The following is a 23144-nucleotide window of genomic DNA, read 5'->3' on the forward strand; positions in this document are numbered from 1 at the left end:
TGTCTCTCTGACAGTGCGGTGCTTTCTCAGTACCGATCCTCTGAGAGTGCTGCACTCCCTCAGTTCTGACCCTCTGATAGTGCGGCAATCCCTCATTACTGGCCATCTGGCAGTACAGCACTCCCTCACTCCAGTCCCTCTGACAATGCGGTGCTGCCTTAGTACCAACCCTCTGACAGTGCAGTACTCTCTCAGTACTGACTCTGTGATAGTGCAGCAAGCGCTCAGTATTGACACTCAGACAGTTCAGCACTCCCTCAGTTCTGACCCCCTGACAGTGCAGCATTCCCTCATTACTGACCCACTGACAGTGCAGCATTCCCTCTACTGACCCTCTGACAGTGCAGCACTCCTTCAGTACGAATCCTCTGACAGTGCTTCAGTCCCTCAGTACCCACCCTCTGACAGTGCAGCATTCATTCAGTACTGACCCTCTGATCGGGCAGTGCTCCCTCAATACTGACCCTCTGACAGTGCGACACTCCCACAAAACTGGCCAACTGACAGTGCTGCTCTCCTTGAAAACTGAACCTCGGACAGTGCGGCACTCCCTCAGTATTGATGCTCTGGCAGCACAGAACTCCCTCAATACTGACTTTCTCATAATGCACACTCCCTCAATACTGAATCTCCGACAATGTTGCACTCCTTCAATTCTGACTCTCACAGTGCAGCACTCCCTCCGTACTGACCGGCTAACAGTACGCACTCCCTCAGTAATGTCCTTCCTGCAGTGCACCACTCTCTCAGTACTTATCCTGCGACAGTGTGACTCTGCCTCAATACTTACCCTGTGACAATGCAGCACTCACTCAGTCCTGATCGTCTGGCAGCGCAGCAATCCCACAAAATAGACTCTCTGACAGTGCGTCTCTCTCAGCACTGTGCATCTGACAGTGCGGCACTCAGTCAATACTAACCATCTGACAGAGTAGCATTTCGTGATTACTGACCCTCTGACAGAGTAGCACTCTCTCAGCACTGACCCTCCGATATTGTGGCACTCCCTCAGTACAGACCTTCTGCAAGTGCAGCACTCCCTCAGTACTCACCCCGACAGTGCGGCACTGCTTCAGTACTAGCCTCCTTTCCGTACCAGCCTCCCTGAACAGGCGCCGGAATGTAGCGACTAGGGGCTTGTGACAATAAGTGATTTTCATTTCATTCATTTTTCATTTTCATTTTTCATTTCACTGATCCTCTGACAGTGTGGCATTCCTTCAGTTCTGAACCTCTGACAGTGCTGCAATCCCTCAAAACTGACACTCTGACAGTGCGGCTTTCTCAGTACTGTCCCTCTAATAGTGTGGCGCTCTGTCAGTTCTAACCCTTGTGATATTATGTGAAATGTTCAGAATACAAAGGGTTAATGTCACATCAGAGTTAACCACTAGATGGAGCTAGATGCAGAACTATATAAAGCACTAACTCACAGGTTTCTGGGAGAAGGCTGGAGAGGAGCACTGAGAGAGTATAGAGTACAGTTACAGATAGAGTTTCGAGACCAGTGTTAGTAGATTGTACATTACTAAATTATTGTTTACTATAGGAGTAAGTGGTCGAGCTTTAATAAGTAGTGTAAATAAAGGTTTGCTTTGTTCATTAACTTAGCTTCTGTGGTGGGGCTTCTGGAGTGGGACCATGGAGTAAGTGGTCACACACAAGGCAGCTCCTGCCCATGGTTACCGAAAAGAGCTCTTTTTTAATCAATACGGGGTGGAATTTTGATGAAAAGGTGTAGATAATGTTGGAGGAGTACTTTCCCCGAGGAATGGCATGTTTCTTGTATGTTTCTTGGTTACCAGACCCGCAGAAACAGTGAAAGATTTGGCTGAAGCTGCAGTAAAGACAAAAGCCTCTTCCAGCATGCAAGCGGGGGAAGGGCGAGCTTAAAGACCTCAAGCTGACTTGAGGGCCTTTATTAAAGCTGAATTCAAGCAGCAGAGGGAACAACTGTGAAAAGATCTCACCAAGGCTATTGAAGAAGTGGTGACGGCTGACTTCCGGTGACGGCGAACGGGAGGCAGCCGCGCGTTGGAGGGCTCCCGTTCGGGAACAGCATTGTCGGGGATTGATGCCCAGTCCTAGGGGCAGCGAAGGTGTGAAGGCCAGGAGAAAGCACAGGGAAGGGATATGTCGAGGTCCAGTAAGAAAATGGCTGTGAAAACAGCTGAAAGTTCGTCGGAGAGTGGAAAGGTCACTGCGGGGCCACCAAGGAAAATGGAGGCTGGAGCACCAGGGGAGGCCGCATTGCTTATGGCTGAAGAAATAACTAAGGTGATGGCTGCGGAATTCGAAAGGCAGTTTACAAAATACATGGAGACAATGAGGAAGGAGATGAGGGAGGTTTTGAGTGTGCTGGTGGAGGAGGCGATTTCCCCGGTGACGATGGCGTTGGCGAGCGCAGTGGCGGAGGTGCAGGAGCAAGGTGATCAATTTACGTCGATGGGGAAGGAGATCTGGAAGGTGCTGGAGATTAATAAGGATCTGCGAGGAAAACTGGAAGACCTGGAAAACAGATCCAGACGACAGAATTTGAGGATTGTGGGGCTGCCCGAAGGAGTTGAAGAGCCGAGGCCGACTGAGTATTTTGCTGCGATGCTGGCGAAACTATTGGGGGAGGGGGAGGATCCCTACCGATATGATATAACCCTCTGACAGTGCGGCACTCCCTCAGTACTGATCCCCTGGCTTTATGCACTCTCTCAATACTGACCCTCCGAAAGTGTGGCACTCCTTCATTACTGACCATCTGACAGTGCACCACTTCCTCAGTACTGACCCTCCGACAGTGGAGCATTTGTTGTGGACTGACTCTCTGACAGTGTATCATCCCTCAGTACAGATGCTCTGACAGTGCAGCACACCCTCATTACTGATCGTCTGACAGAGCAGCACTCCCCCAGTACGAACCCTCTGACAGTGCTGCACTTCCCCAGTACTGCCCCCACTGTCAGTGCGGCGCTCCCTCAGAACTACCCCTTTGACAGTGTAGCAGTCTCTCAGTGCTGACAGTACAGACTCTCCCAAACTGCTGTTTAGCACACTGAGCTAAATCGCTGGCTTTGAAAGCAGACCAAGACAGGCCAGGAGCACGGTTCGATTCCCGTAACAGCCTCCCCGAACAGGCGCCGGAATGTGGCGACATTGAAGCTTACTTGTGACAATAAGCAATTTTCATTTTTTTTTTTTCAAACTGCAGCTCTCCCTCAGTATTGACACTCCAACAATGCGGCACTTCCTCAGTACTGACCATCGGCAGTGCAGCCCTGCCCAGTACTGACCCTCTAACAGTGTAGCATTCCCTCTCTATTGACCCTCTGACACTGCAAACTCCCTCAGTACTATCCATCTGTGAGTGCTGACCTTCAGGCAGTGCAGCAATCCCTCAACACTGACCCTCTGACCTTGTGGTACTCTGTCAGAACTGACCCTATGGCAGAGTAGCACTCCCTCAGTACTGACCCTGTGATAATGGGAAGCAGTATTATTGTTCTATTGTGCGCGTTTGTCATGTCAGAGTCCCTTTAAGAAAAGTGTGTTTTATCAAAAGGCTGCAATGATGTCATTGTGTCTGTGGAGCTGGAATGTGATTCTGCTTTTTACTTTCATTTTGAGCTGGAAAATCTTTTTGGCTCTGTGTTTTAGTTTCGCTTTCAATTGGAGAGCTGCATTCAAACCAAGCAGACGTATACTGGTCTTGCTCTGTATGTTAAACAAGGGGGGCGATTCTCCCAAAAGGAGCTCAAGTGTTCGCGTCGTCACGTTTTACGATGGCGCGAAGCGGGCCCGGGTACGACCTATTCTGTCCCCCACAGGGGGCCAGCACGCCGCTGGAGCGGTTCACGCCGCTCCAGCCTTCTTTCCCAGCACCAAATGGGTGCCACGCCAACCCGCGCATGGGCAGTTGGGCCGTGCCAACCTGCGCATGCGCGGGGGGGCTTCTTTAGCGCACCGGCCCTGACGCAACATGGTGTCAGTGTTCAGGTGCCGGCCATGCAGGAAAGTAGGCCCGGGGGGGGAGGGGCCGACTCGCCGATCAGTGAGCCCCAATCGCGGGCCAGACACCATCAGAGGCCCCCCTCCCCCCTCGGGGAGGGAGCCCCCCCCTCCCCGCACAGGCCGCACCCCGACCCTTCACGCAGAGTTCCCGCCGGCAGCGACCAGGGGTGAACGGCGTCGGCAGGACTCTCGTATCCGTGCAGCCGCTCGGCCCATACGGCCCGGAGAATCAGCGGCCCCCGCCTCTTCCAGCAGCCAAACGCGCTGGCGCAAATGGCGCGGATTCTCCGCACCTCGGAGAATCACGCGCTGGCGTCGGGGCGTGGTTGCGGCGATTCTCCGGCCCGGCGCAGGGCTCGGGGTATTTCCCCCAAGGTGTTTAGATCACTTGATAATTTAAAAGTGATATCTGTTTTCTGTGGAGAATTCAAACCACTGTCTTTGTTAAAAAGTTGTTTTGGCTCATGGATGTTGTTAGGAAAGTTACTAAGGGTTACCTATAGAGTGCTGTATCTTTTTTGGGGGGTTATCAGTGTTGGTAGTTGGTAAGATGTTTATTGTGGGTTTATAAAATGTTAACTGGATTCATAGAATAAACATTGTTTTGTTTTTTTAAATACTTTAGATCTCTGTTGCATCACACCTGTAAAGTGGGCCCTTGTGCTCCCCATAACCAAAATCTATTAAATTTTATGGGTCAGGTGAACTCATGATATACTTTGGTGTTCTCTAATCCCTGGCCCATAACACGTTGAAGTGCGAAGAAACTCTGCGCTCTATTGGTCAAAATCAAGATTGATATTTGGGGACCATTAATGAAACATGGGTCACATAACAAAACTTTGAGAGGGAGATAAGGATTGGAATCTTTCTGTGCAGTACTCACCCCAGCTACCAGAAAATGCTCAAAAAGATCATTTATTTTGAACATAATTTTTCCATTTACGAATCCACTCACTGGATACCCATTGATATACCTGTAAAAATACATGTCCCTTGTTAGATACAGAGCAAAGCTTCCTCTCCATAGTCCCCATCAAACACTCCCAGGACAGGTACAGCATGGGGTTAGATACAGTGTAAAGCTCTCTCTACAAATCAAACACTCCCAGGAAAAGTACAGTATTGGGTTAGATGGGAAGGAAAACGCCTCCTACACTGTCCCCATCAAAATTCCCAGGACAGGAACAGCACAGGGTTAGATCAGAGTAAATCTCTCTCTGCACTGTCTCCGTCAAACACTCCCAGGACTTGTACAGCACGGGGTTAGATAGAGAGTAAAACTCCTTCTACACTGTCCTCAACAAGCATTCCCAGAACAGGAAGAGCATAGGGTTATATAGAGAGTAAATCTCCCTTTCCACTGTCCCCATCAACACTCCCTGCACAGATACAGCATGGGGTTAGATACAGAGTAAAATTCCAAGACAATTACAGCACGGGATTAGATACATACTAAAGCTCCCTCTACACTGTCCCCATCAAACACTCACAGGACAGATACAACACGGGGTTAGATACAGACTAAAGCTCCCTCTACACTGCCCCCATCAAACACTCCCAGGACAGATACAGCATGGGGTTAGATACAGACTAAAGCTCCCTCTACACTGTCCCCATCAAACACTCTCCAGACAGGTACAGCACAGGGTTAGATACAGAGTAAAGCTCCCTCTACACTGTCCCCATCAAACACTCCCAGGACAGGTACAGCACGGGGTTAGATACAGAGTAAAGCTCCCTCTGTACTGCCCCAATCAATCACTCCCAGGACAGGTACAGCACAGGGTTAGATACAGAGCAAAGCTCCCTCTACACTGTCCCCATTAAACTCTCCCAGGAGAGGTACATCACAGGGTTAGGTACAAACCAGTGCTTCTCAAACTATCTGATGTGGCGTACCGGCAGTTTTTTTTTTCAATGTGCCAGGGACCGGTGAGCGAAACAAGCCAATCCAGCTGGGGGTTTGGGGGGTGGGGATGTGAACCCCCAGAAATTTTTTTGAGATATATCTTATAGCAGGGGCAATTATATTACATTATATTATATTATTGCAAATATAGAACATAGAACGATACAGCGCAGTACAGGCCCTTCGGCCCTCGATGTTGCACCGACATGGAAAAAATCTAAAGGCCATCTAACCTACACTATGCCCTTATCATCCATATGCTTATCCAATAAATTTTTAAATGCCCTCAATGTTGGCGAGTTCACTACTGTTGCAGGTAGGGCATTCCACGGCCTCACCACTCTTTGCATAAAAAACCCACCTCTGACCTCTGTCCTATATCTATTACCCCTCAATTTAAGGCTATGTCCCCTCGTGCTAGCCACCTCCATCCGCAGGAGAAGGCTCTCGCTGTCCACCCTATCTAACCCTCTGATCATTTTGTATGCCTCTATTAAGGCACCTCTTAACCTTCTTCTCTCTAACGAAAACAACCTCAAGTCCATCAGCCTTTCCTCATAAGATTTTCCCTCCATACCAGGCAACATCCTGGTAAATCTCTTCTGCACCCGTTCCAAAGCTTCCACGTCCTTCCTATAATGAGGCGACCAGAACTGTACGCAATACTCCAAATGCGGCCGTACTAGAGTTTTGTACAACTGCAACATGACCTCATGGCTCCGGAACTCAATCCCTCTACCAATAAAGGCCAACACACCATAGGCCTTCTTCACAACCCTATCAACCTGGGTGGCAACTTTCAGGGATCTATGTACATGGACACCGAGATCCCTCTGCTCATCCACACTACCAAGAATTTTACCATTAGCCAAATATTCCGCATTCCTGTTATTCTTTCCAAAGTGAATCACCTCACACTTCTCCACATTAAACTCCATTTGCCACCTCTCAGCCCAGCTCTGCAGCTTATCTATGTCCCTCTGTAACCTGCAACATCCTTCCGCACTGTCTACAACTCCACCGACTTTAGTGTCGTCTGCAAATTTACTCACCCAATGGATAATGGATATATTTGCAATAATATAATATAATGTAATATAATTGCCCCCCCCCCAAGCACGGCCTGAGGACGCAACCCCCCCCCCAGCACGCTCCAAGGACGCAACCCACCCCCCCAGCACGGCCCGAGGATGCAACCCCCCCCCAGCACGGCCCAAGGACGCAACCCCCCCCCCCTCAGCACAGCCCGAGGACGCAACCCCCCCCCCTCAGCATGGCCCAAGGACGCAAACCCCCAGCCCCCAGCACAGCCCGAGGAAGCAACCCCCCCCCCAGCCCCCAGCACGGCCCGAGGACGCAACACCCCCCCCCCCCAGCACAGCCCGAGGACGCAACCCCACCCCCAGTCCCCAGCACGGCCCGAGGACGCAACCCCCCCAGCCCCCAGCACGGCCCGAGGACGCAACCCCCCCAGCCCCCAGCACGGCCCGAGGATGCAACCCCCCCCCAGCCCCCAGCACGGCCCGAGGACGCAACCCCTCCCCCCCGCCCCCAGCACGGCCCGAGGACGCAAACCCTCCCCCCAGCCCGGCCCGAGGACGCAACCCCCCCCCCCCCCCCCCCCCAGCACGGCCCGAGGACACAAACCCCCCCCCCAGCCCGGCCCGAGGACGCAACCCCCCCCCCCAGCCCCCAACACGGCCCGAGGACGCAACCCCCCCCCCCCCCCCCCCCCGCCCGCCCGCCCCGCTCAGCACGAGGACGGAACCTTGGAACGCCCCAGCCCCAGCCCAAGCTCCAGCTCAGCACTCACCTTTGCGCAAGTGTGAAAGTGTTTCTTTTCTGGGAGTACTCCACATACCGGCAGACGACGGCTCGCGTACCGGCACCGGTACGCGTACCACACTTTGAGAAGCACTGCTCTACACTGTCCCCATCAAACACTCCCAGAACAGGTACAACACAGGGTTAGATACTGAAATAAAATGAAAATCGCTTATTGTCACGAGTAGGCTTCAATGAAGTTACTGTGAAAAGCCCCTAGTCGCCACATTCCGGCGCCTGTCCGGGGAGGCTGGTACGGGATTCGAACCGTGCTGCTGGCCTGTTTGGTCTGCTTTGTGGGTGTGATTTAATGACCACGTTGCGATTGAGCGAGAGCACGATATGGCCATTAGATCGCAGGAGGCCAAAATCGAGAACTGTGCCGGGCGCCGAATGGTATGCGATCTAACCAGCCCTCTCCCATTGACGAGATCAGAATCCCGCCATGGCATGGCGAGGTACCAATAATTCCCACATAAAGCCAATCTCCATACAATTAATGGGAGTGACGCCCTATTTAACGGCCTCTCTTGATCTAACCGTCTCCCTAGCAACTGGTCAAGCAGGTGCCAATTAATACTCCTTTTTAAAAATGTGAAGCTGGCAGAATGGCTGCTGCGGGGCCCGAGGAAGTAAGTCGCCATCTACGATCCTGGGCAGCAAGCCTCCAAGCTGCCGCAATGCTCAGGGTGCAGGTTGGGGAGGCCCAGGAGGGACAGCCTCAGTTGAGGTGGACCGCCATCGGTGGGGAGGTTCCGCACTGGGGTGGTGGGTGCCTCAGCGCCTGCGGGTCCACCATGCCACCCCCTGGATTGTGTACACCCATTACGGGAGCAACCCCAGCCCCTGCCTGCCTTTCGCAACGACCACCCATAATTCCCAGTAACCGTGGAGAACTCTGGTCATGCGGCTGAAGGCTGCTTTCTGTTTGATGTCTGGAGGCTGTACATTTGTTAGCCACAGCCCCTTTTGCCGGAGGTGGGAGTTTGGAAAGGGATGTTCACTCGCTCTTCACCATGTCCTGCAGCTGGGAACTGCAAGCTAGGGAAGGGAACGCGAGTTGGCTCAGATGCTGGTAACTTCACTATGCTGTTACCTGTTTCCTGTTTGGAGGCCGTCTGTTTGTCAGCCGCAGCCCCTTTTGCCTTTGGCGGGAGTCCAGAATGGGATGCTCTCCCTCTATTCCGCCATGCTCTGCACGGTGTGACTTTCCTGCTGGTCTGCTGCTGGGAGCTGCAGGAGGGGGAGGGAGTGACGGGTTGATTCAGATGCTAGTACCTTCTTCGTACTGTTGTTTGGTTCTTGTTTAATGTATATCTGGTTTTTTTTGGTGTAAGTACACTTAAGGTTTTGCATCTGTACTGATGCTTTGTTATGCATGGGTGCCTGTGTGCAGAGTATGGTCTCGTGTCCTTGTACTTTTATGGTTATGGTGATATGTGAACTGTTATTCAACTAAAATATACCCAAGTGGATTCCCTTGGGTGGGCGGGCCATGTAGCATGTGGGGGTTATTGCCCAGCATCCCAATTAGACCGTGATGCCGAGAAAACATCACAGACACAGCTGCCAACATCCGAATACCCAGAGGCTGGTACCCAGCACCAGGAACATCCCTGCTACAAGAGAACATTAGAACATAAGAACTAGGAGCAGGAGTAGGCCATCTGGCCCCTCGTGCCTGCTCCGCCATTCAATGAGATCATGGCTGATATTTTTTTGGACTCAGCTCCACTTTCCGGCCCGAACATTCTTCAAAAAACTATCTATCTTTATCTCAAAAACATTTAATGAAGGAGCCTCAACTGCTTCACTGGGCAAGGAATTCCATAGATTCACAACCCTTTGGGTGAAGAATTCCTCCTAAACTCAGTCTTAAATCTACTTCCCCTTATTTTGAGGCTCTGCCCGCTAGTTCTGCTTTCACCCGCCAGTGGAAACAACCTGCCCGCATCTATCCTATCTATTCCCTTCATAATTTTATACGTTTCTATAAGGTTCCCCCCCCCCGCATCATTCTAAATTCCAACTACAGCCCCAGTCTACTCAATCTCTCCTCTTAATCCAACCCCTTCAGCTCTGGGATTAACCTAGTGAATCTCCTCTGCACACCCTCCAGCGCCAGTACGTCCTTTCTCAGGTAAGGAGACCAAAGCTGAACACAATACTCCAGGTGTGGCCTCAGTAACACCTTATACAATTGCAGCAGAACCTCCCAGACTTAAACTCCATCCCTCGAGCAATGAAGGACAAAATTCCATTTGCCTTCTTAGTCACCTGTTGCACCTGCAAACCACCTTTTGGGACTCATGCACTAGCACACCCAGGTCTCTCTACACAGCTGCATGTTTTAATATTTTATCATTTAAATAATAATCCCATTTGGTATTATTCCTACCAAAATGGATAACCTCACATTTAGAACATAGAACAGTACAGCACAGAACAGGCACTTCGGCCCTCGATGTTGTGCCGAGCAATGATCACCCTACTCAAACTCACGTATCCACCCTATACCCGTAACCCAACAACCCCCCCCATACCTTACTTTTTAGGACACTACGGGCAATTTAGCATGGCCAATCCACCTAACCTGCACATCTTTGGACTGTGGGAGGAAACCGGAGCACCCGGAGGAAACCCACGCACACATGGGGAGGACGTGCAGACTCCGCACAGACAGTGACCCAGCCGGGAACCGAACCTGGGACCCTGGAGCTGTGAAGCATTTATGCTAACCACCATGCTACCGTGCTGCCCCTTTTTTCAACATTGTATTCCATCTGCCAGACCCAAGCCCATTCACTTAACCTATCCAAATCCCTCTGCGGACTTCCGGTATCCTCTGCACTTTTTGTTTTACCACTCATCTTAGTGTCGTCTGCAAACTTGGACACATTGCACTTGGTCCCCATCTCCAAATCATCTATGTAAATTGTGAACAATTGTGGGCCCAACACTGAACCCTGAGGGACACCACTAGCTACTGATTGCCAACCAGAGAAACACTCATTAATCCCCACTCTTTGTTTTCTATTAATTAACCAATCCTCTATCCATGCTACTACTTTACCCTTAATGCCATGCATCTTTATCTTATGCAGCAAACTCAAATATTTCCACTAAATTAGTTAGGCACGACCTGTCCTTAATGAACCCATGCTGCGTCTGCCCAATGGGACAATTTCTATCCAGGTGCCTCGCTATTTCTTCTTTGATGATAGATTCCAGCATCTTCCCTACTACTGAAGTTAAGCTAACTGGCCTAAAAGTACCCGCTTTCTGCCTACCTCCTTTTTTAAACAGTGGTGTCACGTTTGCTAATTTCCAATCCGCTGGGACCACCCGAGTCGAGTGAATTTTGGTAAATTATCACAAGTGCATTTGCAATTTCCCTAGCCATCTCTTTTCGCACTCTGGGATGCATTCCATCAGGGCCAGGAGATTTGTCTACCTTTAGCCCCATTAGCTTGCCCATCACTACTTCCTGAGTGATAACAATAATCTCAAGGTCCTCACCTGCCATAGCCTCATTTCTATCAGTCACTGGCATGTTATTTGTGTCTTCCACTGTGAAGACCGACCCAAAAAACTTGTTCAGTTCCTCAGCCATTTCCTCATCTCCCATTATCAAAACTCCCTTCTCATCCTCTAAAGGACCAATATTTACCTTAGCCACTCTTTTTTGGTTTATATATTTGTTGAAACTTTTACTATCTGCTTTTATATTCTGAGCAAGTTTACTCTCATAATCTATCTTACTCTTCTTTATAGCTTTTTTAGTAGCTTTCTGTTGCCCCCTAAAGATTTCCCAGTCCTCTAGTCTCCCAGCAATCTTTGCCACTTTGTATACTTTTTCCTTCAATTTGATACTCTCCCTTATTTCCTTAGGCATCCACGGTCGATTTTCCCTCTTTCTACCGTCCTTCCTTTTTGTTCGTATAAACGTTTGCTGAGCACTGTGAAAAATCGCTTGGAAGGTTCTCCACTGTTCCTCAACTGTTTCACCATGAAGTCTTTGCTCCCAGTCTACCTTAGCTAGCTCTTCTCATCCCATTGTAATTTCCTTTGTTTAAGCACTAAACACTAGTGTTTGATTTTACCTTCTCACCCTCCATCTGTATTTTAAATTCCACCATATTATGATCGCTCCTTCCGAGAGGATCCCTAACTATGAGATCATTAATCAATCCTGTCTCATTACACAGGACCAGATCTACGAATGCTTGTTACCTCGTAGGTTCCATTACATACTGTTCTAGGAAACTATCGCGGACACATTCTATAAACTCCTCCTCAAGGCTGCCTTGACCGACCTGGTTAAACCAATCGACAAGTAAATTAAAATCCCCCATGATAACTGCTGTACCATTTCTACATGCATCAGTTATTTCTTTGTTTATTGCTTGCCCCACCATAATGTTATTATTTGGTGGCCTATAGACTATTCCGACCAGTGACTTTTTCGCCTTACTATCCCTGATTTCCAACAAAATGGATTCAACCTTATCGTCCACAGTACCGATGTCATCCCTTACTATTGCCCGGTTGTCATCCTTAAATAACAGAGCTACACCATCTCCTTTACCATCCACTATGTCCTTCTGAATAGTTTGATACCCGTGGATATTTAACTCCCAGTCGTGACCATCCCTTGTTTCAGTAAAGGCCACTAAATCATAGTCATTCACGATGATTTGCGCCATCAACTCATTTACCTTATTCCGAATACTACGAGCATTCAGGTAAAGTACACTTATGTTGGCTTTTATACCTCTGCTTTGAATCTTAACACCTTGATCAGTAACCTCTCCTAAGTTATTTTTCCTCATAATGCTTCTCATAATTTTCCTTGTCGTTGAACCCATATCTTCATGTAACAACCTGCCATGCCGCTTTCCATTTATGTTTTTACTTCCCGCTTTATTCCTTTTAGTATTACTGGGCCTATTCACTGATTCCCCTCAGTCACTGTACCTTGTACTGTCGCCCGTTTTGATTTTTGACTCTGGCTTCTCTGCCTTACACTTTCCCCCTTACGGCCTTTTGTTTCTGCCCTTGTTTTATTACCTTCCGACTTCCTGCATTGGTTCCCACCCCCCTGCCTCATTAGTTTAAACCCTCCCCAACCGCTCTAAAAGCCCCCCTAGGACATCAGTTCCAGTCCTACCCAGGTGGAACCTGTCCAGTTTGTACAGGTCCCACCTCCCCCAGAACCGGTCCAATGCCCCAGGAATCTGAAACCCTCCCCTCGACACCATCCCTTCAGCCACGTATTCATCCCATATATCCTGTCATTTCTACTCTGTCTAGCACGTGGCACCGGTAGTTAAGGGGCTGGTTTAGCACAGTGAGCTAAACAGTTGGCTTGTAATACAGAACAAGGCAGCAGCGCGGGTTCAATTCCCGTACCAGCCTCCCCGAACAGATGCCGGGGCTTTGGGGGAGGGGTTGTTGGGTTACGGGTATAGGGTGGATATGTGGGTTTGAGTAGGGTGATCATTGCTCGGCACAACATCGAGGGCCGAAGGGCCTCTTCTGTACTGTTCTATGTTCTAATCCTGAGATCACTACCTTCGAGGTCCGATTTCTTAACTTCCTTCATTAGCTCACTGTATTCTGCTTTTAGGACCTCATCCCTTTTTCTACCTATGTCGTTTGTACCGATATGTACCACGACCACTGGCTGTTCACCCTCCCCCTCCAGAATGTCCTATACCCGCTCTGAGACATCCTTGACCCTAGGACCAGGGAGGCAACATACCATCCTGGAGTCTCGTTTGCGGCCACAGAAACGCATGTCTATTCCCCTTACAATTGAATCCCCTATAACTATTGCACGGTCACATTTATTCCCCCTCGCCTCTGCAGCAGAACCAACCGTGGTGCCACAAGTTTGGCTGTTACTGTTTTCCCCTGAGAGACTTCTCGACAGTATCCAAAGCGGTATATCTGTTCTGCAGGGCAATGGACACAGGAGATTCCTGCACTACCTGCCTCGCTCTCTTGCTTTGTCCAGTGGTCACCCATTCCCTTCCTGCCTGTGGAGCCTGAGCCTGCGGTGTGAGCACCTCTCTATATGTGCTATCCACGATGGTCTCCGACTCGCGGATGCTCCACAGTGTCTCCAGCCGCCGCTCCAGCTCTGAAACTTGAGCTTCCAGGAGCTGTAACTGGAGAAACTTCCTGCACACATGCTGACCCTGGGGACTGGAACTTTCCCCAGCCTGCCACATGGAGCAAGAGGAGCAGACCACGCCTTGGAGCTGTCCTGTCATGAATTTTTCCTTTAAATTAAACCTTTAAAATTAAACTTAAGATGTTTTTGTGTCAGATTAAATCCAATCCCCGTGTTCTATTTAATTAGCTTTATCCCTGAGTATTTAAAGAGGGTGGGCGTCTACACCGTGGAGGGGACAAGCAGCCGGTCTAGGTAATGTTACGTGCGGGTGTCTGTGGTACAGGGTATGGCGTCCAATGGCCAGGGGCCCCTCCTGCAGCCTGGGGTGCATGGGCAAGGCATGTTAGATGGCAGGAGATACTGTGAGGGGGCGTGGAGGGAGTAATGAGGGGACTGGAGGGTCCAGAGTTGGAAGACACTGCTGGTTGTCAGTCTCACACCCTCTCCAATTCCTTTCAGATATTTATACAAGATGGATGATATCTTGGACCCTGCAGAAGCTGACCTCGTGGTGCCACTGGGACCAGGAGGCCAGACACTGAGGGAGGGGGCGGCAGCAGCGTCATCAGAGGCTTGTGGTGGTGCCCCATGTGCAGAGCCCCGCCCCACACCCTGAGACCTGGCTGCCCATCAGGCCAGGGAGGGTCCAGAGGGGGCACAAGGTGTACAGGCGGCGTTGGTCTTTAAAACAGATGACAGGCAGTTTGTGCCGCAGTTCTCTCTACCTCAACGGTGCAATACCTGTGCCATGTCTTCGCGGACCTGGCACCATGTGGAGAAGGAGGTTACCCACTCATGGTGGCCATCAAGGTCACTGTAGCCTTGAACTTTTACACTACAGGATCGTTCCAGGGTTCGAGTTGGGACCTGTGTGGCATCTCACAAGCTACAGCCCACAGGTGCATCTGTGAGGTCCCGGATGCCCTGTGTGCCCGGGTAGTGAACTCTATAAACTTTGACATGGACCAAGCCCAACACATTCCTGGGTAGCAGGATTCTCCGCCATCGCTGGGGTGCCCCATGTCCAGGGCAGAATAGATGGCACACATGTTGCCTTGTGGCCAACAGGGAGTGCCCTTCATTAACAGGAAGAGGTTTGACTCCCTGACTCTCCAGCTCATGTGCGACCACCTCAGAGTATAAGGGTACCACTGAGGACCTGGCAAATGACTTCATTACGGAGGCCGGTGACCGATGCAGAGTCCTGATATAACGAGGCCCCGGGCTGTCATGAGGCGGTGCATCGGACTCCTCAAAATGCGGTTCCGATGCCTTGACCACTGTGCTGGTGCACTGCAGTACACCTCCAAGGGGGTCACCTGTTTTGTGGTGGTCTGCTGCACCCTCCACATCCTGGCTCGGCAGCAGGGCAACATGCTGGAGGTGGAGGAACATATGGCAACCTCTGAGGAGGAGGACGAGAAGGCACCGGATCAGAAGGCGCTGAAGGACAGGCCCGGGGAGGATATGTAGGACCAGCCAAAGGATGGAGCAAAAGCGGCAGCAGAGAGTCTAGCAAGCCTGAAGGGTCAGGGAGGCCCTCATCCCGTGCCCGTTTCACATAGGGTGTGGCCTTGTCTGTAATCAACCCCCCCCCCCCCCCCCCCCACTACCCCTGGCACCCCCACACTCCCTCCACACTGTCCACATCAAACACTCCCAGGACAGTTACAGCACGGGGTTAGATACAGGGTAAAGCTCCCTCTACGCTGTCCCCATAAAACACTCCCAGGACAGGCACAGCATGGGGTTAGATACAGAGCAAAGCTCCCTCTACTGTGTCCCATCAAACACTCTCAAGGCAGGTACAGATAGCATGATAGATACAGTGAGATACAGAGTCCGCAATGGAGAAATCTTTCACCTTGCACACACTTTAACCTGGATTTTCTCCTGAAGGAAGGTGATGATTTCTGGAAATTCCAATGTAATTTCATACTGTGGTAAAACTGGAAGGAAGAGAGAGATGATGATTGCAGACTGTGTCACTTGCCCGATACAGAAACTCACATCAAGTCCTCTTCGCACTTCAGCCACTGGTCTCGCTCACCTCGTCTAATGATGCACTTTCACAGGCTTCATTCGAAACACTTTCACAGGCTTCATTTGAAACACAAAAGGTATTTATTTGGAAGATGAATCTGAACAGCAGCCACAGGGGCGCCACTCAACCCTCATGTGTCATGTTTCAGAGAGGGCTCAGCACCCAAATCATTCCCAAATCCTGTGGGGCCTTATCCTACTGTGCTGCAGTTAAAGGGACAATGACTACAGGCCACAACACGAAGGCTGCCTCCTGGTCTGCCAAGAATACATCTTTAAATTCACATTCTTCATTTCAAATCCTTTTGCGGACTCTACACCCCTCCCTATCTCTGTAACCTCCTCCAGCCCCATGTCCCTCCCTATCTCTGTAACCATCTCCAGCCCCTACACCCCTCACTACCTCTGAAACCTCTTCCAGCCTCGACACCACTCCCTATATCTGTAACCTCTTCCAGCCTCTCCACCCCCCCCCCCTTATCTCTGTAACCTACTCCAACCCTACACTATTCCCTTTCTCTGTAAACTTTGTCCAGCACCTACATTCCTCCCTATCTCAGTAACCTCCTACAATCCCTAAACCCCTCCTAGCTTGATAATCTCCTCCAAACCCCTACACCTTCCCTATCTATGTAACGTCCTCCAGCACCTGCAACCCTCCCGATCTCTGAAACCTACTCCAGCCCCTACACCCCTCCCTACCTCTGTAACCATCTTCATTCCCACACCCCTCACTATCTCTGTAACCGCTTCCAAACCCCATAATACTCCAACATCTCTAACATCCTGTAAGCCACGATACCCTCCCTATTTCTGTAACCTCCTCCAGTCCCTACGCACCTCCCACTCTCTATGACCTCCTCCAGCCAAACACACTTCGCTCTCTCTGTAACCTCCTCCAGCCCTGATACCCTCCCTATCTCTGTAACCTCAAGTCCCTACACCACACCCACTCTCTCTAATGTCCTCCAGCACATACACCACTCCCTCTCTCTGTAACCGCCTCTAAACGCCTACACTCTCCCCATCTCTGTCACCTGGAATGGAAGAGGTGGGAAGGTGGACTTTCTGGGAATGGGTTGAAAGTTTCCTTACAGTGCCGCTCCACAGTAAATTCATGCCGCAGTGTTCTGCGAAATTTCTTCACTTCAATAATGTACGACCCCTCAATTGGTTCAGGCATCAATTCAAAGCTCAGGTCTGCAATCCCCTGCCTTGCCTCCACATCCTTCCACTGTCCGATGCTATCCTTCTGTGGGTCCTGAGGACAAAACGGAACCTGTGAATCAGCCGCTCTTTTCTTATCCTTGTGGTAGTCACCACTGATTGTATAATAGTTGTAATGGTGATTGTTTGAGGCAAAACGGTAAGTCTCCTGTACTATAGGTACGGGGGTAAATCCCTGCCTGCTGGCTCCACCCAGTAGGTGGAGTATAAATGTGTGTGCACACCCGAGCTGCTTCCATTCTGGTAGCAGCTGCAGGAGGCCACACATCTCTGCTTAATAAAGCCTCGATTATTCTCTACTCTTGTCTTATAGTAATTGATAGGTCATCAATTTATTAAGCAGAGATATTACAGTGATAGAACTTTGCATCAAGCCTGATCACCTACAGCTGCACCCTCTAGCAGCCAACGCCTCATCGGCCTTCGACCACTGGCCAGCTTGCTTCGAAAGCTATCTCAGATCATCGATTGAACAACCCTTGGACGTACTGAAACTCCAGGTTCTGTACTCACGGGTGAACTCCGACATTTTTCCCCTTATCTGGAATGCGCCCACTTAAACTGAAGCAATGGAGCTTCTGAAAGGACATTATATTCGGCCGATCAACAAACTCTATGGCAGGCACCTCCTGTCCACGAGACAGCAACTCCCCGGTGAGTCGTTAGATGATTTCTGGCGTGCCCTGCACATCCTGGCGAGGAACTGTGATTGCCAGGCAGTCTCGGCAGTCGGACATACGGAATTTTTAATCAGGGACGCTTTGGTTACGGGCATGAGGTCGGCGTACATCCGCTAGCACCTATTAAACCGGACAGCTCGCGAACTCGCTTACAGTAGCATCCCGTAAAGAAAGTCGTACGCCCCTGACTGCACGGCACCCTCATGGACATTGTGGGCCCCACCAGATACCGGCCCCAGCCCACCCCAAGCCTGCGCCGCGCAGCAGCCAGCCAACCCCAGGGGGCCCAAATGCTACTTCTGCATGCAGACCAAACACTCCCAGCAGCGCTGTCCAGTGTAGAGTGCAACCTGCAAGACCAGGCCCTGTCAATCGCTGCAGTTTCTAGGCCCTGCATTCCTACACCCCCCATGTGCGACCTGTGGCCGCCGCCATTTTCGTCCCTGCAGACAACGTGCGGCTCGTGGGCGCCACCATCTTTAACGCCACCCACCATGTGCACCCTGTGGGCAGCGCCATCTTCGCCGCCATTTTGAACGCCGCCTCAGGACCCCTGCTCGTCTGGCCGTTTATCGCTGATGCTCAATCAATGACACCAGAAGTGAGATTGGATGACAATTGAAGGCTTTATTGGACTAGATGTTTCCCCCAGTAGCGCAGGTACAGAATCCAGTAGCTAGGGAGACAGAGACTCTCATACTCCGCATTACTGTGCGGAACCAGCAGACAGGCTTCACCAATGATCTTACAGTCTCAGGTACCTCCAACACCAATCATCTTACAGCATCAACCTAGGTACCGTAATACCTCTAATACAGACTACCACAATCACCTGTCACCACCGCCGACCAGCCCGGGGCCTACCAGCACCAGCCGCGGCTCGCCTCCATCACACTCGAACAGTCCTGGCCTCACAACCTCGACGACGATGGTGAAAGTCGATGGGCACAAGACTTCCAGCCTTCTTGACTCTGGGAGCACGGAAAGCTTCATCCACCCCTCTACGGTAAGGCGCTGCTCCCTCGCGGTACACCCAGTCACCCAAAGAATCTCCCTGTCTTCCGGATCCCATTCGTGGAAATCTGAGGGTACTGCATCGTCACCCTCACCGTCCAGGACATAGAGTTCAGCAACTTCCAACTCTACGGCCTCCCCAAACTCTGCGCTGCCCTGTTACTCGGCCTGGACTTCCAATGTCACCTCCAAAGCCTAACTCTAAAATTCGGCGGACCCCACCATCCCTCACCGTTTGTGGCCTTATGATCCTTAAGGTCGACCCACCTTCCCTGTTTGCAAACCTCACCCCGATTGCAAACCCGTCGCCAGTCGGAGCAGACAGTAGTGCCCAGGACAGGACCTTCATCAGGTCGGAGGTCCAGCGGCTACAGCGGGAAGGGGTCGTTGAGGCTAACAACAGCCCCTGGAGAGCCCAAGTGCTCGTAGTAAAGACTGGGGAGGAACACAGGATGGTCATTGACTAGTCAGACCATCAATCGGTACATGCAGCTCGACGCGTACCCCCTCCCACGCATATCTGATATGGTCAATCAGATTGCACAGTATTGGGTCTTTTCTACAGTGGACCTGAAATCTGCCTACCACCAGCTCCTCATCCGCACGGCGGACCGCCAATACACTCTTTCAAAGCAGTTGGTCGCCTTTACCGTTTCCTTAGGATTCCTTTTGACGTCATTAACGGGGTCTCGGTCTTCCAACGTGAGATGGACCGAATGGTTGACCGGTACAGACTGCGAACCACCTTCCTGTACCTAGATAATGTCACCATTTGCGGCCACGACCAGCAGGACCACGACGCTAACCTTCTCAAATTTCTCCACACCGCCAAACTCCTGAACCTCACGTACAATGAGAAGTGCGTGGTCCACACCAACCGCTTAGCCATGCTTGGCTATGTTGTGGAAAATGGAGTTCTAGGGCCCGACCCCGACCGCATGCGCCCTCTCATGGAACTCCCCCTCCCCCACTGCCCCAAGGCCCTGAAACCATGCCTGGGGTTTCTCTCCTATTATTCCCAGTTAGTCCCGAACTATGCGGACAAGGCCCGCTCACTCGTCCACTCCACAGTTTTCCCTGACGGCTGAGACCCGCCAAGCCTTCAACCGCATCAAGGCAGACATCGCCAAGGCCATAATGCATGCGGTCGATGAGTCCCTCCCTTTTCAGGTCGAGAGCGATGCATTGGACGTCGCTCTGGCCGCCACCCTCAACGAGGTAGGCAGACCCATGGCATTCTTTTCCTGCACCCTCCATGCCTCCAAAATTCAGCACTCCTCTGTCGAAAAGGAGCCCCATGCCATCGTGAAAGCTGCGCGGCATTGGAGGCATAACCTGGCCGGCAGGAGATTCACTCTGCGCACTGACCAACGGTCGGTTGCCTTCAGGTTTAACGATACGCAGCGGGGCAAGATGAAAAATGATAAAATCTTAAGGTGGAGGATCAAGCTCTCCACCAACAATTACGAGATTTTGTATCGCCCGGGGAAGCTCAATGAGCCCCCCGATGCCCTATCCCGAGGTACATGTGCCGGCGCATAAGTGGACCGACTCCGGACCCTACACGGTGGTCTCTGTCACCCGGGGGTCACCCAGTTCTTTCACTTCATAAAGGCCTGCAACCTGCCCAACTCCATTGCGGAGGTCAGGGCTGTCACCACAGACTGCCAGGTCTGCGCGGAGTGCAAACCGCACTTCTACCAGCCAGACTAATCGCACCTGGTGAAGGCTTCCCGCCCCATTAAACGCCTCAGTTTGGACTTCAAAGGCCCCTCCCCTCCACCGACCGAAACACGTATTTCCTGAACGTGGTTGATGAGTTCTCCCGATTCCCCTTCGCCATCCCATGCTCCGATATGACTTCTGCCACGGTCATTAAAGCCTTCAACAGCATCTTCGCCCTGTTCGGTTTCCCCGCTTCCGTCCACAACGACCGGGGATCCTCCTTTATGAGTGATGAGCTGCTTCAGTTCCTGCTCAGCAAGGGCATCGCCTCGAAAATGACGACCAGCTACAACCCCCGGGGAAATGGGCAGGTGGAGAGGAAGAATGGGACGGTCTGGAAGGCCGTACTTCTAGCCCTGCGGTCTAAATATCTCTCGGTCTACTGCTGGAAGGAGGTCCTTGATGCGACCATCAATTCATTCAGAGACACGAGTTGAAGTAAACTGTGGCTTTAATCGGCTTACAACTGAGCCTGCCTGTGACTATGCTGAACTGAGGGCGGACTCGCAGGACCGCAGCACTTATACTTCCTGCTGCGGCGGAGCCAAGGGCAGAGCCCTGTACATGCTCCTCATCACCCCCTGTGGGCAGAGTCACGCAACGGCTCACAGATGGAGCCCACAGGACACAGTAATGTAGTGTGTGAATTTATAGTGGTTACACATTCACCCCCTGTTAAAAAATCAAGTCCGGCGGGGGTGATGGGTGATCAGTCGGTCCAGTGCCCGAATCGTGCGTTGAGACCGAAGAAGCACTGGTGTTGTAGCCATTTCGGATGGCTGTGGAAGGATGTTCGGTGCGAGTCCGAGGGTGGACTCCAGGGGTGGTTCTTCCAGAGCTTCGTTCCTGCGGACCGGTGTGATGGGTGGAAGGGGGAGCAGGAAGCAAAAAGGTGCAGGGGCGCAGGGCATGTGAGGTCGGGTAGGGTGTAGTGTGGGAGGCACATCGGCGGTAATGGTAGTGGTAGTAGAACCTGCGGGTACCAGGTCCCGGAGGGAAACGGTGTCCTGTCGGCTATCGGGATGTTCGACAAACATGGAGTGGGGGTTTGAGTGCAGGAGCAGGACCCTCTCTACCAGGGGGTCGGTCTTATGTGTCCGAACGTGTTTTCGGAGGAGGACGGGGCCCGGTGTCGTCAACCAGGACGGAAGCGAGACCCCCGCAGTAGTTCCCCTAGGGAAGGCAAATAGACGACCATGAGGAGTCCTATTTGTGGCCGTACAAAGGAGCGACCTAATAGCATGGAGCGTGTCGGGGAGGACCTCTTGCCAATGGGAGGTCGGGAGATTCCTGGACCATCGGGTCAGTAGGACGGTCTTCCAGACCATCACGTTCTCCCTCTCCACCTGCCCGTTCCCCCTGGGGTTTTAGCTGGTAGTCCTGCTCGAGGCGATGCCCTTGTCAGGCAGGCTCTGACGCAGCTCGTCGCTCATGAAGGACGAACCCCTGTCGCTGTGGACATAGTTAGGGAAACCGAACAGGGTGAAGACACTATGTAGGGCTCTGATGACTGTATGGGAGGTCATATCGGGGCATGGGATGGCAAATGGGAAACGGGAGAATTCGTCTATAACGTTGAGAAAATAAACGTTGAGATTAGTTGAAAGGAGGGGCCCTTTGAAATCAATGCTCAGCGTTCAAAGTGCCGGGATGCCTTTACCAGGTGTGCCTTGTCTGGTCTATAGAGGTGCGGTTTACACTCCGCACAGATCGAGTAATTCCTGATGAGGGCTTTAACCTCTTCCGTGGAGAAGGGTAGATTGCGAGCCTTGATGTAATGGGTGAGCCGGGTGATCCCCGGGTGGCAGAGGTCATTGTGGATAGCCTGTAGTCGGTCGTCCTGCGCGCTGGCGCATGTGCCGTGGGACAGGGCATCTGGGGGCTCATTGAGCTTCCCAGGACAATATATGATATCATAATTATAGGTGGAGAGTTCAGTCCTCCACTGCAAGATTTTGTCATTCTTGATTTTGCCCCGCTGAGAGTTGTCAAACATAAAGGCAACCGATCTCTGGTCGGTGATGGGGGCAAACCTCCTACCAGCGAAGTAGTGCCTCCAGTGCCGTACGGCTTCCACAATGGCTTGGGCTTCCTTTTCTACTGAGGAGTGTCGAAGTTACAAAGCGGAGAGGGTTCGAGAAAAGATTGGTACTGGCCTCCCTGCGTCGTTCAGAGTGGCAGCAAGAGCGACCTCTGAGGCATCGCTCTCCACCTGGAATGGGACGGACTCATCTACCGCCCACATGGCAGCTTTGTCAATGTCCACCTTAATGCAGTTGAAGGCCTGGCGACCCTCGGCTGACAGTGGAAAGAGTGTGGCCTTAAATAGTGGGAGGGCTTTGTCCGCATACTGGGGGACCCACTGGGCGTAGTATGAGAAAAATCCGAGGCAGCCCTTGTGGGCCCTGGGACAATGAGGGAGAAGGAGTTGTAAGAGGGGGCGCATACGGTCAGGGTCGGGTCCTAGTACCCCGTTTTCCACGACGTAGCCAAGGATGGCTAGTCTGGTTGTGCGGAAAACGCATTTCTCCTTATT

The 23144-nt window shown here is 51.6% G+C and overlaps 1 protein-coding gene across 3 annotated transcripts in view; it reads right to left on the reverse strand.

Moving 5' to 3' along the window:
• The window catches only part of LOC119979763 (alpha-2-macroglobulin-like), a 412459-nt gene that overhangs the window by 260405 nt on the left and 128910 nt on the right, over positions 1-23144 (reverse strand). Inside the window, exons 2-4 of one of the 3 annotated variants that reach the window (XM_038822395.1) lie at positions 17058-17223; positions 15784-15868; positions 4889-4979 (exon numbers count right to left, since the gene is read on the reverse strand). The exons of 1 other annotated variant lie outside the window; for it this stretch is intronic. In XM_038822395.1, coding sequence (XP_038678323.1) covers positions 4889-4979; positions 15784-15868; positions 17058-17223 — 342 coding nt within the window. The remainder of the gene's footprint in view (positions 1-4888; positions 4980-15783; positions 15869-17057; positions 17224-23144) is intronic. One more of the 3 variants, XM_038822396.1, reaches the window with a different exon arrangement.

The sequence above is a fragment of the Scyliorhinus canicula genome, chromosome 16, assembly GCF_902713615.1.
Source record: "Scyliorhinus canicula chromosome 16, sScyCan1.1, whole genome shotgun sequence".
Classification (NCBI taxonomy): domain Eukaryota; kingdom Metazoa; phylum Chordata; class Chondrichthyes; order Carcharhiniformes; family Scyliorhinidae; genus Scyliorhinus; species Scyliorhinus canicula.